Source organism: Protobothrops mucrosquamatus, unplaced genomic scaffold, assembly GCF_001527695.2.
Source record: "Protobothrops mucrosquamatus isolate PMUCROS unplaced genomic scaffold, P.Mucros_1.0 scaffold874, whole genome shotgun sequence".
NCBI classification, from domain to species: domain Eukaryota; kingdom Metazoa; phylum Chordata; class Lepidosauria; order Squamata; family Viperidae; genus Protobothrops; species Protobothrops mucrosquamatus.
In genome coordinates, this window is record NW_015387128.1 from 1270975 (window position 1) to 1287575 (window position 16601).

Consider the following 16601-nt stretch of genomic DNA (forward strand, 5'->3'; position numbering starts at 1 on the left):
TTATATCCCGCCCTTCTCCTTACCGGACTCAGGGCGGCTGACAGCCTTATAAAACCAATGCTACAATAAATACCTAATTTAAAACCGAATTAAAAAGAAATATTTGTTATGGCCTATATAATTAAAATTTCTCTTAAAAACCCCACTAAAATTCCCTAGGCCAATCCCGCTTGTTGGAAGAGCCATGTCTTTAGGGCGCAAAACATTTGGGGAATAACCACCATGTTCTGTTAAATACATAAATACTTTATTTTAGGCCTCTCACCGAATGAAAACTCCTGCTAAATACATGACCGGAACAACAGTAATGCCTTTCAACCCAGCAACTTTTGGAGAGGTATGCATCTCAGTTACAAATCAGGGAAATTCCTATTTTTTTAAAAAGCAAAATTCTCTTCTGTATATATTGTGCCTTCTAGAAATAGTATTTCTACACAAGCACATACGGTACTTGAAATTTATATATCAGAGGTTTTGTTAGGCTGTTGGGGGGTTATGAGTGAGGAGACAGATTTTGCCAGTGACACATTTTTTTTACACAAAGCTATCTTTCAACGGATGAGCAAATTGCTAGTAGTTCTGTGAGCCAGCAAAGAATCCTTTTACCCAAGACTTTAGTGACTATCCTGATCTCTTAGGGATTTTTATGCATTTGTTTGGTCCTTATTCAGCTTTTTGCTGATTAGTTTTACGTCATTTCCCCATTTTTCCAGCCCCTCTGCAAGTTGCTCCTAATATTCAGTGAGAAAATGGGACATTATTTTTTCCTCTTTTTTGCACAATAAGCCAAAAAAAAGTGTCAACTCCATGGTAAATTTAATATACCGATTTATTTTAGGAGAGCCATTTTATTGTAATGATTAAGCCATCGGGCTAGAAACCATGAGTTCTAATCCTGTCTGAGGCATGAAACTAGTCCTTGGGCCAGTCATTCTTTCTCAGCACTAGGAAAAAGGCATTGGTAAACCACTTTTTAAAATCCTAACAAGAAAACTGCAGGGGCTAATCCATGTAGTCACCTGAAATCAACCCTATTTAGAAGGTACCCTCCCCCCTCAAAAAAAAAGTATTTTAAAAATGACCACAAAACAAAACTGAAACCTCAAACGTTATCAGCCATGCCCTCTGCTTTCTTCCAATGCCTAATAAATAAATAAATTTAAAATGTGGTCATGAAGAAAAAAAATGATGCCTTTTCCTTAGACATTTATTTAAAAATGGGAAGAAAACTGATAGTAAGAAACTTTCTGCACCCAGTATTTATATGCTTTGTTCTTTTCCCTTGTGAAACTGTAGTAGTATATATGTAACATCAGGCGTGATAAATCTAGTTTAAGAATTTTAAAATTCTTCCACTAAAACAGATTTGCTCATAGAGTTATTACATTCCCAAAGAAATAAATGAGACAGCAAAGTTTAACTCTTCAATCGTCTCTTTAATAGATTTTCTCCTGCAGACTAGGCCAGGTTTTGCAGCAGTAACTTCAAGCAGAATAATGCATATTTCATTTGTAAGTTTAAGAATAAGTTATGTGCACTCTTTGAAAATAGCTGGCAGACCCCAAACCGGAGCCCTGGTGATGCAGTGGTTAGAATGCAGTATTGCAGGCTAACTCTGCCGACTGCCAGCTGTTTGATTCTTATCGGCTCAAGGTTGGCTCAGCCTTCCATCCTTCTGAGGTCGGTAAAATGAGGACCCAGATTGTTGGGGGCAATATGCTGACTCTGTAAACTGCTTAGAGAAGGCTGTAAAGCACTGTGAAGCGGTGTATAAGTCTAAGTGCTATTGCTAAAAAACCCGTTCATTTGGTAGGAAACAAACTCGGGGATGGGGGAGGGTGATAGCCCACCTCTTAAACCCCCTAGATCAGGGGTAGGCAACCTCGGCTCTTTTATGAGTCATGGACTTCAACTCCCAGAATTCCTGAGTCAGCTATGCTGACTCAGGAATTCTGGGAGTTGAAGTCCATGAGTCATAAAAGAGCCGAGGTTGCCTACCCCTGCCCTAGATGTTCTATTTGATCTTTTTTTTTTTCAGGGCAGGTGAAATATCTTGAGCTACTATTATTTATCATTTTATTCCAAATAGGCTTATAAAGTCCAAAAGCATTCATGGAAATAATATTTTTTGAGGTAGTTTATTTTGCAGCGTACTGACTACTGTTTTATTTTAGGTGTTTATTTTAAAAATCTTTTTTTTTTTAATAAATAGGCTTGGCATAGGGCATCGAGTTTAGGTACCCTGGATATAGTGTGGCAGAGAGCTTAGTTCAGAATATGACATATTTATAGGCAAGTTAACTGTCAACCTTAACTTCCTTAACTTGGGATACTTTGGTTGATTTGTCCTAACAGAACCAAGTAATGAATGAGACAGCGACATTCTTTGGGCATTTTAAATCTCAGTAACACAATAGATGCGATTATTGTACTGTGATTCATGGCTGAAAAAAAAACTACAGTTGTTTATTCTGTAAGGGAAAGCTGGTTAACCTTTATATATTTTTTTCTGCTTTGCTTAGATAGTGCTGTATCTCCGGATGTGTCTTGCTCACAGTGCTGGTGTGGTGCCTACTTCTCAGAGCTTAGCTGATATGCAAGATCACGCTCCAGCCATTGGCCGTTATATAAGAAACCTCCTCTCTGGAAATGTTATAACATCCTCATCCTCAAAGGGAGGGGAAAGCAATCCTGTACAGATTTATATAAGTCTCCTTCAGCAGTTGCTCTCTGGTGTTGGAGGTGAGAACTCACAGGTCACAAAGCTAAAAAAAAATGTTTTACTGCCTTTATCATGAATGAAAAATATGCTGCTTCGAAAGTTGAATTCAGCATCCATTATTGGTTATTTTGTTAGTGTGAAGCAGATTCACTTCCTAGAAATGTAAGTTCCGTTTTAATGCAATAAATTAGGCCAAAGCAACCTGTCTTTTATCAGCTGATACTTTGAAGCCTCAGTGGTTCCAGTTTTAGAAGTACTAAAAAGTATGGCTATTTGTTCAGTGAGTATATTTTTGGCAAGCCCATTGTGTTGAAAATTACATAATTTTGAGAGAGTGATTTTATTACATTTTTTTAAAAAACCAATTTTGTATTCCAGTGGCCTAAGGGGAAGTATAATTTTTGGCAGAGAAAGACTGTCCATCCTGCATGAGAACTAAGCCAAGCTTTAGCTGGCTTAGAATTCTGTTCTCATTAGCTAGTCAGATCTGACTGTTCTCAAACCAGGCATAAAAGTATTGTAGAATAGAATAGAGCTGGAAGGGACCTTGGGGGTCTTCTAGTCCAGCCCCCTGCTCAGTTGTACTTTCCCAACTACATACTAGCTCTGTATATAGAGGTTCTGTGCAGATGTCAAGTGGCATAATCCTTGTTAGACCTAAACTTTGTTTTTTCTCCCAATCCTTTTAAAAATAGGTGCCTTAAATTTTAGACCATTGCCACCAGTTCTACCTTACCTTAACTGATCTTTCTCATTACCTTAACCGTATACTAATTCAAGATACTAGATAATAATTTCATCTTCTGACTGGGGAGTGTGGAGAGGAACGAAAAACTAGAAAGGAAGTGGCTAACTAATTTTCAGAGATTAATTTGCTAAAGATAACTGGGAAAAAAAAGTGCAGGTTTTCTAATCTTGCATTCCTGGCTATATATTTCTATTTCCACTCTTTGGCATGTCTTTCATTGATTCCAGCATTCTAGGCTTTTCCCATCCCTGTCTTACTATCACTTCCTCTTATCACAGCGACACCGGAAGTGGCATCACTTCCAGTATCGCGAGATTTTGGCAGCTGCGCCACTCATTCTTCCATCTTCCCTGCTTTTGGGTTCTGCGTGGGTGAGTCATTGAGAGTGTGGGTTTATATCGTATTACTTAAGTTTTGAGTTGCATTTAGGCTTTTGTCTCATTTTAAGGTTTGGGGGGGAAAAAAGTATCCAAACTGGCCTTTCTCCAGTTTTTTTAATGTTTGTAAAGTATTAAATGCTTACAATCTGTCCATTTTCAAGCAATTATAAGAGATTTATTATAAAACAGTCAATCTCAAAATCAAATAAATTTGTCTTTGAGATGTTGTGGGCTATATAGATGGGCGCGCCACTTAGTCTTGGAATGTGTTTCATTCTCGTTGCCTGAACTGAAGTGTGTGTTATGAATGATGAGCTTGGATTGGCTACAGTAGCTTTTTTTTTTTTTCAGGAATGATTTTTCTAGTGCATCCAAAATGTTAGTAACATAGAATGTGTTGTGGCCTTGAAATTCCACAATAGTACACAAGTTTTTGTTGCATCCCTATGTCATAACATTTATTAACAAAATACTATGCATGCATGATGTTTCAGCTGATTGCTGTGCCGGTCAACATATGTTGTACAGCTAATCCTCGACTTACGACCACAATTGGACCAGAATTTCCATTGCTAAGCAAGGCGGTTGTTAAGTGAGTCGTGCCTGATTTTATGAGCTTTTTTTGCCACAATTGTTACACAAATCAATGCAGTTGTTAAACGAATCACAAGGTTGTTAAGCAAATCCAGTTTCTCCCATTGACTTTGCTTGTCAGAACCCAGATGGTAAGGTGATCACATGACTCTGGGATGCTGCAACCATTGTACATACAGTATGTGTTAGTTGCCAAGTAACTAAATTTTGATCATAAGAGTGTGGGGATGCTGTGATAGTCGTATGTGCCTTGAAACTGGTCATAAGTCATTTTTTTTCAATCCTGTTGTAATTTTGAATGGTCTCTAAACAAATGGCTGTAAGTCGAGGACTATCTGTATAGCTCAGTATGGTTCAAATATATATTCCAATATTAACATGTTGAATATTGTTAAAATATTTAGTAGAGAATCCTGGATTTCATTGTTGAATGTCTTCATCTCTTATTTGAATTCTCAAGTTTCTTGATGAGATGATGCTTTTGAGATGCAGGTTTCTTTGGCCAGAAAAAATGTTACCATATAGTTTGACATTCGTATACAGAAACCCATTAAGTAACTCCCTTTCAGCAACATTATTCAGAATGCAGGGGAAAATAGTAGGAAATAACAAAAGAAACTTAACATCAAAAAAAGAACCCACTCAGTACATGATTCCTTAAATACTGATCTCTTAACATCTATTTCTAGCTTTGGCCAATTGAGCAAAGTAAGATAGAGGATATAGGTTGTGTCACTAGCTTTAGTTGTAACTATGCCACATATAGCATTTCCTGCTGCAAATAAAGTCTCTACCTATAAATTTAGGTATTTTTTTTACAAGTATACTGTAAGTGCAGCAGTGGTTAGTTTTACCCCAAGCATACTCATGCAGTTCTGTGCAAGATGGTTCTCTAATCCGGAGACAGCTTTGCAAGACAACTCTTATTATTGTCTGCATCACATCAACTATGAGGTACATGCAGTGTCTGAGTGCAAAATGTATCTAGTCATAGTATTAGGTTACAGTGTAAATATTTTTGAATAATTCGGCATGCCTATTATGAAGACAATAAATTATATTTGTATGCATGGTGATTTTATTTAGCAAAGTTCGCATTCCGTGGTGATTTCATTACCAAATTCATTTATGCAGAGTACAATAGTTTCTATTCAAATTTTGGTCATTTTAATAATTTGAGAACCTTTTTAAAAAATGTAGGTTTGCCAGTCATGTACTGTTTGCTGGAAGTTGTTTCAGTCTATCCTGAAAAGCTAGCTGCAAGATTTATAGACAAGATGGATTGGATAAAGGTATGTTAAAGAAAGAGATTATTTTATTGCAAAATTTTGTATTTCATTCCAGATTTTTTTCCCCACACCCAAGAAAGGAATGATTGTGATAATATTAAAAGTATATTTCTCAATAGTTCCTGATCTGTTAAAAGTAATTTCATGGAAGCCAATATGGCATCTTTGTTACCCACATACTGAATTAAATGATAGATAACTCATAGGGATATTTATAATAAGATTTTAAAGAAAAATTCAGTGACGGGAAAATAGCTTATCACAACTTCTATTAAGAATGTCATTATCTGAAATAAAGATTCAGGGGCAAAATTAGTCAGAATTTCTATTAAAGCACCTAAAAATAATGTGATAATTAATAGACTATGGTTTTGTAATGAATATTTGAGTGCCTGTCCCTAGTCTTTAGTTTTATTGCATTGCACATAGTAATGGAAAGAGCTGTGGTTGCGCAGTGGCTAGAATGCAGTATTGCAGACTAATTCACTGCTCGCTGCCAGGAGTTCGATCCTGACCTACTCAAGGTTGACTCAGCCTTCCGTCCTTCTGAAGTCGGTAAAATGAGGACCCAGATTGTTGGGGGCAATATGCTGATTCTGTAAACTGCTTAGAGAGGGCTTTAAAGCACTGTGAAGTGGTATATAAGTCTTAAGTGCTCTTGCTATTGGTGTTGAAAAGCAAGACCAATGAAGAATTCTCAATATCGTTATTCTCCTTCAGTTAAATATTCTTTGGAGAAGATGCTATTTAGCCATTACCCACAGAGAACCCGGGGTTAATTGGATCAGTCTTTTTATTATTTAAATGCTAGTAGAGCATTGTCTATTTTTAACATATTGTATTCCTTTATATTGTTTTCAGAACCTTATGAATACTAATAAAGAAGAAATGCGGGAATTGGCTGCTCTATTTTATTCAGTTGTACTTTCCACAGTGTCAGAAAATGAATTCAAAACATCTGTTCAGCACCTGATAAAAACAGCAAAGGACAATCATGTAATATTTTTGTTTTTACCTCACACCACTTTTATGAATGAAAGTATAATAGTATTATTATATATCTTAAATGTCCTTTTCTGTTTAAGGAATATTGAACTCAGTTAAAAGTGAGGAGTTTTTTATGAATATCAGAAAACAGAGAGTAAGAGCTATAACTAAAAGAGTTATAACTAAAAATATGGACATTTATTTTTAAACTATTTAAATAAATGTTCAAATATTTAAAAATATACTTATTGCTTAATTGTTTAATAGGGAAGGTTTGTTGAGAAAGACATTGGCAAATACTATGATACATTGTTTGATTTACAGTTCACTGCCTATATATTTTTCTTGTGATTCATTGAAACATATTTACAGTGCAATCCTATATATTTCTCCTAAAATATATATCTATGTAAATTGAGTGGATCTTATTCCAAGATACATGAACTGCAGCATGGAATATTCAACCTATATTAGTTAATGCTCTCTTTTTACTAAGAAATAAAATTATAGCTCCATTAAGGCTAGCTGAAATTTTGCCATTGCAGTTATTATACTGTTAGCCAGCTAAAAGAATTTTTATTTAGTTAAATAAAAGAGTGATTCAATTCAAATATAGTTGTATATAACGTAAAGTCCTTGTCTGAGGGAAAAAATCTGTGCTTTTATTTAGCGCATATATGTCATAGTACAGGGGTGTCAAACTGCTGGCCCATGGGCCGGACATGTCATGAGGAAACTGCTCCCACCCCATTGCCGGCAATGGGGAAAAAGTTCCGATATGTCACGTGACGTCGCAAGTTTGACATGTCTGTCGTAGGTTAGAAAAAAAATTCACCTTTATAAGAACGAAAGGATTGATTTTTCTAAGAAGCTATATAGCATCCATTATTTATAAGTAGAGGGAAAAATAATCAACTAAAAATCAATATGCAGAGATATAGTCTTTTAATGTTTAGGCTATTAAAGCTCACATTATCTTTAAATATAAGAAGGCTGCTCATAATGTTTTAAAGACATTAATATATATGACTTAATGAATTGCAAATTTGTTTTTTGATTGTCATTCTTTTCACTACAGAATCTGGAAATGCAACATGGATCATTACTGGCTCTGGGATTCACAGTAGGACGGTATTTGTCAAAAAGAAAAATGAAAATAGTAGAACTGCATGGTATAGAAGACCCAAATACCATTGTAGCACCAGAACAAGACCAGATGATAAAATCAACAACAGAAACTATAGGTCAGTCTGCGTATTTGCATTTTCTCTGCGTTCTTGGCCCATTTTGTTCACTTTGGTTTTGAAAAATTAAATCACTTTTGGCCCATTGTGCTGCTTTACCTATTTCTACTTGAGGTCTTTGTCATAAAACTCATATAACATAATAGTAATCTCAAACTCATCTCATTTCATTGTTTAATGATGTATTTGATTCACAAATCATTTGAAAACAGATTTATCTAGTTGCAAGTAATGTACTTGGCATTAAAATAGATTAATATTATCTGAGCATGAGCCTCTGACAGATAAAACCAGTTAAGGGGCTGCTATTTAATTAGTGCTGAAGATTCTATCAAATGATAATGAAAAGTGAGATAAAATGTAGTGTGACTGAATAGAAAAATGAAAATGATCTAGGATTATGCCTATTAGAATAAAGTATCTTTGAGATTTTATATGTAATAATCTTGAACTGTACTCAGATATGTTTCTCTGTAGGATGTGGCATATTTTATTTGTCTTATTTTTTTCTTGGTACAAATGTTATAAATGCTGGAAATTTCTGGGAATATTCATTTTCATTGAAAAATACGCTTCTCCCACTTGAGGCAGGTGTTCAGATGAATGCAAAAGTTATTTACTGTTTAAGTTTGGCCTGGTAAAGGCTTCAGGCTAGAAACAAGAGACCATGAGTTCAACTCCTGCCTTAGCCATGAAACCAGCTGGGTGACCTTGGGCCAGTCACTCTCTGCCCAGCTGACCTTACAGGGTTGTTGTTGTGGGGAAAGTAGGAGGAAGAAGGTGTGTTGGATATGTTTCCCACCTTGGGTTATTTGTAAAAATTATACAGGTAGTCCTTGACCTACAACAGTTCATTTAGTGACCTTTCTAAGTTATAACAGCACTGAAAAAAGAGACTTATAACCGTTTTTCACACTTACAACCATTTCATCGTCCCCATGGTCATGTGATTAAAATTCAGACGCTTGTCAACTGACTCATATTTATGACGATTGCAGCGTCCCGGGGTCATGTGGTTCCCTTTTGCAATCTTCTGACAAGCAGAGTCAGTGCGGAAGCCAGATTCACTTAACAACTGCAGTGATTTGCTTAACAACTGAGGCAAGGAAGTCATAAAATGGGGCAAAATTCACTTAACTGTCTCGCTTAGCAACAGAAATTTTGTGCTCAATGGTGATCGTAAGTCGAGGACTACCTGTAAAAGGGATACAAACAAAACCAAGTACTAGCTAAAAAAGATTTTTCATTACCATAGGAGTAATGTTTATGGTGATGGTGACGATAATTTATAGTAATAACGCAAAGCTTTTAAATGATACTTTAAGCTATTTTGAACTATAATTTGGTTGACAAGTAGTCCAGTTCACAGGTAACCCCGATGATGAAGTCAAACAGCGTGCTGCTCATCAATAAATCGTGTTCTGGTTTACCATTGTGACTGAGCCAAGCTATTTCATTGCCTGTAGCAATTTTCATTGTAATATCATCATGATACTTGAACCAGATGTGTATAATTCTGTAAATCCTGGGAGTCTTTTAGATATTGAATCAGTAGGTTGGATCCAGCATAAGCCTGCTGCCAGTATTTCATTTACCTGATGATAGAGTGGGGAGAAGAAGCAGTCTTTAGCCGCTTTTCGTTCCCAATCCTGTATTCTTCCTGAAAATCTGCTCTGAAATGTTGGGGGCCCTGCAGAATGATGGGAAAAGTAGTGGTAGAGGTTGTAGAAATAGGGGCGGCGGGGGGGGGGCTGCTGCTTCTTCCTTTCTTTTGTCGGTAGGAGAAGACCCACTTACGGGCTGAGACCATCTTAGAGGCTGTTCCTTCGGGATACGATTTTAAAGGAAAAATACCAAGTAATCTTTTCTACCTTTACTAGGTTCCTTTTTGGATAGTACATCGCCACTCCTAGCCATAGCTGCATGTACAGCACTGGGAGAAATTGGCAGGAATGCGCCTTTGCCCATCCCCAACGAAGGCAGTGGATTTACAAAACTCCATCTTGTTGAAAGTTTACTGGCCAGAATTCCCTCTGGCAAAGAAAGCAATAAGGTAACGTTTTGCAAAATCGTTACAATTCTCTCCTGATTAAAAGGTCTTTGAGCGCGGTTGTTTTCTTGTAGATGTTTTCTTGTCCAAACTGGGTAACATCATCAGTGCCAGAAAAGAATTTAAAGCCACTTCGTATTCTAATGGCTTGCCAGTGTTGGTGGGAGCGGTCTTGGGGGTTCTTTGGTTGGGCTGTTTACTGTTAGCTTGTTTGGCAGTTCGTTGACTGGAATATTGTTTGCTTCTTGATTGTTGCTCTGGTGTTAATCTTGGTATTATTTTATGCTCATCTGGGTGTTTTCCTGATGCGGAAAGTGTTTCGGTTTCCCCATTTTAATTTAGCAGATTTTAAAATAACTCTCTTTCTCATTCTTCCTTCTCCCCCCCCCCCCCGGCCTCATTTTTAAGATGAAAGAAAGAGCTATTCAAACACTGGGTTACTTTCCAGTAGGGGATGGAGATTTTCCTCATCAGAAGCTACTCTTGCAAGGATTAATGGATTCTGTAGAGGTAATTATTTAATTGTACTCTTGGAATATATATTTGAAGAAAGGGTTGCTTTTATTAATTCATGCCAGTTTCCTTAATTCTTTTGTTCCATTATTTTTTCCTGTTATAAATGTTTCTAAATGTTGAAAAAAAAAACACCTTTCAGATTTAGGAAAACAACACTAATGCCATCCAGTGCATAATTATTCTTCATGGTTGCTTTACAGCAGGGGTCTTCAAACTTGTCCCTTTTACGACTTGTGGACTTCAACTCCCAGAATTCCTCAGCCAGCATGCCTGGCTGAGGAATTCTGGGAGTTGAAGTCCACAAGTCGTAAAAGGGACAAGTTTGAAGACCCCTGCTACTACAGTGAGGTGGCATTGTTACTTTGGACAAGTTTTTGTTGAACCTTGCCCTTCTGTGCTTCTATATTTGTTGATAGGCAGAATAAAAAATGTCTAGGCCTTGTGTGTCCTTTCCAAGAATTGATCAGTCAGTTCCTTTGTAATCATTGAAATGATTTCCTCCTTTATACTGCAGAGTTTTGTTCCCATATGTCTTTCCTCCCATTTAAAACGGGTGGGGATGGATGGGTGGAATTGGCATCCAAGGACCCTTGGTTAAAATTGAAAGCAGTGGCCCTTTTAGTTTATTCATTTAAATAATTTATATGGCCGCCCTTCTCACAACAGTGACTCTGGCCAACATACTCTGGCTAAAAACCAGAATTAAAACCACTAACCCACGATGCCCTGATTAAATGATCCAATCATCAAAAAACATCAACAAGGCTAGCCTAACTTGCTTGCCTGAATGCCTGGGGAATTTTGCGGCTTTGGAGTGTCCCTGTGGTCATGATGGCTGAAAATAAATAGCACAATACCTTTCAACTTTTAGTTTGGAAATAGACTTGAAATAATTTTGATTTAAATGCAAGAATGATTTTTGACATCTGCTGAAAATTCCATTGTAGAATCTGTAATAAAGTATACTATAATCTTCTTTCTTGTAATAAGTGCAGCAGGTTTCTTGCCTAGAAAATACAGCTGGTTTCGATAGTGAGCGAACTGAAATTTAATGTTGTTTTATTGTGTGTTTCTCAGGCCAAGCAAATTGAATTACAGTTTACAGTTGGTGAAGCTATTACCAGTGCTGCAATAGGGACCAGTTCTGTAGCTGCCCGTGATGCATGGATAGTAGCTGAAGAAGAGTATACTGCTCCTCTTGGTAGGTTTGGGCATAGAATATCTAACAATATATTTCAGAGACTGATTTTAGTTCATGGTTTATAAGAAAAAAAAGCTTCTGTTTTTGAACAAACCCAGAATGACAGATTTCTATTAAAACTTTGTTTCCATTTTTATTCTGGAGTTTGAAAAGTCACTTAACATGGAACCTGCTTCAGTATAACTTTTACACCTACCATTAGCTTTGTGCTTATGAGTGATAATAGAAGATACTCAGCCAAACTACAGCCTAAGTTCCAAAACTAATCTAATCTCTGTAATGACTTAGAAGGCAAAAGCACATTTTATATCCAAGGGCAGGTTGGTAATGTTTTTCATCCCTTCATGTTAAATATTTATATACTTTTTTTTTCAAGTAAACAGGTTTTGAAATTAGTTAACACAAATATTAAAACAAGTACACTAAAAGGTTAATAACAGCACCAGCTTTTCTATTCTATCTGTCAGGCTTGAAACTATTTTGTTTGTATGATTAAAAACAAATCCTGTCATTTATGCCTCTTGTAAAATCTAATATAATAGGCACTGTACTGGATTGTTTTGGGAAACATTGGAAAGACTGACTAAAAAGAGAGAAAAAGAAAATATGACAAAATAATCCGCATAGTCCTTATTTGTATATCACCGTAAACTGTAAAAACGTTGCATCTTTTGGTAAGCACAAGTGTACATGAAAGTACCTGAAACTAGACAGAAGTCCAGAATTTATATGTAGAATATTTATAGGCAGAACCATGAATATTTAAAGTTAAAACATTGCTACCGAGGCTCTGTTTTCCAAATCCTTTTTCTTGCATTATACTTAAGTTCCTCTTTGCAATGGTTTAAATGTAACAGATATGAAGATTAATGATGTGGTTCCCTGGGTCCTGGACGTCATTTTGAATAAGCATATCATAAGTCCCAACCCTCACATAAGACAAGCATCCTGTATTTGGCTTTTATCACTGGTGAAGAAGCTGAGTGCCCACAAAGAAATTAAGGTAGGAAGAAAAAACTATGTCCCATTCTCCTTTTTGAGGTTGCGGGGAGGGGAATCTGATTTAGTTGACCTTCTGTGATTTCATCGTGCATTCCTTTGTCCTCTTGTTTGCCTGTTTCTGAATTCTCATTTTTCTACTTCTTTTGAAAATGCACTTGCTGGACAAAATGGATACAGGTCCATTAACGGCGTGCTGGTTTTTCCCAAACTCATAGAAAAGTAGAAGGAATTTGTTTTGAGTCTCACACTTTATTGTATTGTTCTGACAGTGAGTTGCATTATTCCTGTATTAGCTTGGAAAAAATCTGCATGTTCTGACCCATAATCATATTTCAAAGGGTTACCACATCCTTCTACAGGGGGTAACAAAAACTGACAATCTGTCATAGATTGCATTCCTTTCAAGAAGAAACCATCAGAAGTTTTGCACCAAATGTTGTTTTTTTCTGCTCACAGAGCGAGCCAGAAAAAGGGCAAATTATTCTTATTGGTGAGATTTTGAAATTGGGTTTCAAGTAATAGGTATAAGGTAAATCCCTCTTTTTTCTTTCATAGTCACATCTCAAGAACATTCAAACTGCATTTGTATCTATTTTGTCTGACGGTGATGGTAAGTAGGATCGTGCCTGCATAATTTTGTTCATTGATTAAAAATGCGAATCTTACTAGAAACACAAGCAGTTAAGCTTACAGATGTAGAAAAAAAATCTTTCAGTACAGAGATGTTATTATTTAAATTGTAACTTGCTTGAAAAATTCTGAAATTTGACATTGAAAACATGTAATACCAATGCATAGTATTATTATTTAAATCAAAAATATAATCTAGTTGTGATTTTTTTTAAAAAAAAAATCCCACATACGGTTTTTCCAAGTAAAAGGTTATTTTACAAAAAGTAAATATGAACTTGATCCTGTACCTGCATATAAACATGAAATATGTTGCTGTTGCTGAATGCCACCAAGAAAACAAAGATTTGGTAGTATTAATAAAGAAAGGAACCAAATTGTAGGTTCTGAATAAATGGTGGCTTTCAGTATAATTCTTAACCTTTGTAAAATTAATCTGGGAGGAAAAAACATATTGACAACTATTGACAGGTTGATTTAAAAAATCAATGCCAAGACGTTCTGCAGTGATTTCTATTTGATCTGAATTCTAGTCTTAGTGGGGATTGAAACCAATGTATATGCTATAGGGCAGTGGTTCTCAACCTGTGGGTCAGGACCCCATTTGGGGTCAATCGACCATTTCATGGGGGTCGCCAAGCAAGGCTGTCCGCCATTTTTTTCGCCTTTTCCGGCGAGTGCCTTACCTCCCTTGGGCTGGGCCAGCTGGTGGTCGGCCTGCTCCGTCTCTGCCGCTTGCCAGCTACGCCTCGGCCAGCGCAGGGGGCGGAACCACGCATGCGCGGCGCTCCCGGGCAGGGAAAGTCCTCGACTTACGACCGGTTGGGTAGTCCTCGACTTACAACCGGTTTAGTCCTTGACTTACGACCAGTTTAGTCCTCGACTTACGACCGGTTGGGGTCGCGGCATTAAAAAGGTTGAGAACCACTGTGCTATAGGGCTTTATAGTACTACTGATTAATATAGCAAAATCTGAAATATAGTTGAGAGTTTTTGTTTGTTATCATTTAATCATTTAGGCATTTCAAGTGCAACTACTTTTCTCTCAAATAAGAACTTCCAGAGCACTGAGCTGTCTGTGATTTCAGACATTTTCAGTCTGACTGAGAATTACTTCCATGTTGTGATTTGAGAGTCTTGAGAGGAAACTGCTTGTTATTCTTTCCTGAGAAGATGGCTTTCCAGCATTAACATTTCTTGCCTTGGTTTTAGGAATTCTATTATTGCTATGTGTTTGAGATATTTATATAATTTTGAGTGGGTAAATGTGATTGAACTGGTATTGCACTGGTTAATGTTTGGGCATGGAGACCCACATACAGATATAGCAAATCAGCCTAGTAAGATTTAATTTGCTTTCTATTTCTTATAGAACTCAGTCAAGATGTGGCTTCCAAAGGTCTTGGCTTGGTGTATGAGCTTGGAAATGAACAAGATCAACAGGAACTAGTTACTACACTTGTTGAAACGCTTATGACTGGGAAAAGGTATTTTAGAGCAGAGGTCCCCAACCTTTTGGGCACCAGGGACCGGTTCCGTGGAGAGAGGATTTTCCACGGATTGGAGGGGGTGTGGTTTTGTGTGCTGCCTGCATCCCGTGGATGGGGCTTTGCTTGTTTGTGCAGACCAGTTGCTGGCATGCCGCAGCCCAGTACCAGTCCATGGACCCAGGGTTGGGGACCCCTGTTTTAGAGAACCTAAATGATGGAATATGTATCAGGAGGCAGGGAATAATAAAATAGAAGGTTAAAAGTAAGTGAGCTTAAATACAAAGCAAGTTTGGAGGAATGCTTCAGAAGATCTGAACCATTCTGTTCACATACCCTATGAATTATATGAATCAACATGTGCTTTTTTTAAAATCCTGAAATTATAAGATGTATTTGCTTTCCTCCTATGTGGCAATCTATAATTTGATCTGAATATGTTATGCTTTGATGTAACCTATTTGGGACTTGTATCCTAAATATTTTAGGGAACAAAAAGCATCTTAGGATAGTGTGAAACGGTTTTGAAAAAGTGGTAAAATCCCTTTATCTCTGCTGTGATATGTTTATATTAATATAAACATATATTAATAAACATTATATTAATGTTTCTTGTAACACCTGTGTAAGATGATATGTTCATCTTACACAACTGTGTAAGATGATATGTTTGGTCTTTTTAAGTAGGCAAAACCTTGCCAGTCATTTGTTTAAATATGAGAGAACAGTTGAATTTAGCCTCTTTTCCTTCCCTTTTACAAATATAAAATTAGTTGAGTTATTTCTAATTACGATAAATTTAAGAGAGGAGTTCCTATTATGCAAAGTCCATTTGCAGTGGTGTTTCTAGATCCAGGTGGAAATGTTTTTTTCCAAAATTCGCAAATATTCTGTAAAGAAACGTAACCTCTTCGTTTCCAATTGATTTTGAGAGTAGATCTGCATAAAAATGACAGTAAATCTGACATGTGTAAGTGAGGCAGAATTACTGCAAGAGGGCATAATCTGGTCCCATAGAGATATAAAATTAGTCTCCTTCACAGTATAATAAAACACAACATTCTCTTTACAGAGTCAAGCATGAAGTGTCTGGGGAAACTGTGATGTTCCAAGGCTCAGGCCTTGGCAAAACTCCAGATGGGTAAGCTCATTGATTAATCATGCTGTTTGTGAGCCATTGTGTTATTTCAATCTGTGGTGTAGGTATTACTAGTGATCTGCAAAGCTGCTATAATTAATTCTTGATATGTGCATATATCTGGGCTTTTTTTTTATAGATTTTTTTGAGAAGTTTTCAAATCTCACAGAAGTCCAGTCCTAAAATTTCATGAGATTTCCTTAATTCCACATGATTTAAGCCACTTTTTAAACATTGAAGTGCTTAAAAGTAGCAGTTGGAGTTTCTTGTCCAGTGTCAAATTTGGTCCATTATTCTCTCCAAACATTCCCATTGAAGGCTTGGGCTTCTCCCCAGAAACCAGTTCCTGAAAAAAAAGGGCTAGAGGTCAGTTTTATGAGGAGCCATTGGATATCTCCGAGACCGCCTTCTGCCACAGATTCCCTCTCACAGACCGGTACGCTCCCACAGAGCGGGCCTCCTCAGGGTGCCGTCGGCCAAGCAATGTCGGCTGGCGACCCCCAGGGGGAGGGCCTTCTCTGTGGGTGCCCCCACCCTCTGGAACGAACTACCCCCGAGATCCGGACGATTCCGGATCTCCTAGCTTTCCGCCGCGCNAGCGGTAAATATTTGT

At 37.1% G+C, this 16601-nt stretch overlaps 1 protein-coding gene across 1 annotated transcript in view; it reads left to right on the plus strand.

Annotated features, from left to right (window-relative positions):
• The window catches only part of ECPAS (Ecm29 proteasome adaptor and scaffold), a 72321-nt gene that overhangs the window by 28464 nt on the left and 27256 nt on the right, over window positions 1–16601 (plus strand). Inside the window, exons 18-29 of the mRNA XM_015819214.2 lie at window positions 257–337; window positions 2523–2742; window positions 5645–5736; window positions 6595–6729; window positions 7799–7964; window positions 9845–10017; window positions 10423–10524; window positions 11608–11731; window positions 12589–12734; window positions 13289–13343; window positions 14736–14850; window positions 15923–15991. Coding sequence (XP_015674700.1) covers window positions 257–337; window positions 2523–2742; window positions 5645–5736; window positions 6595–6729; window positions 7799–7964; window positions 9845–10017; window positions 10423–10524; window positions 11608–11731; window positions 12589–12734; window positions 13289–13343; window positions 14736–14850; window positions 15923–15991 — 1478 coding nt within the window. The remainder of the gene's footprint in view (window positions 1–256; window positions 338–2522; window positions 2743–5644; window positions 5737–6594; window positions 6730–7798; window positions 7965–9844; window positions 10018–10422; window positions 10525–11607; window positions 11732–12588; window positions 12735–13288; window positions 13344–14735; window positions 14851–15922; window positions 15992–16601) is intronic.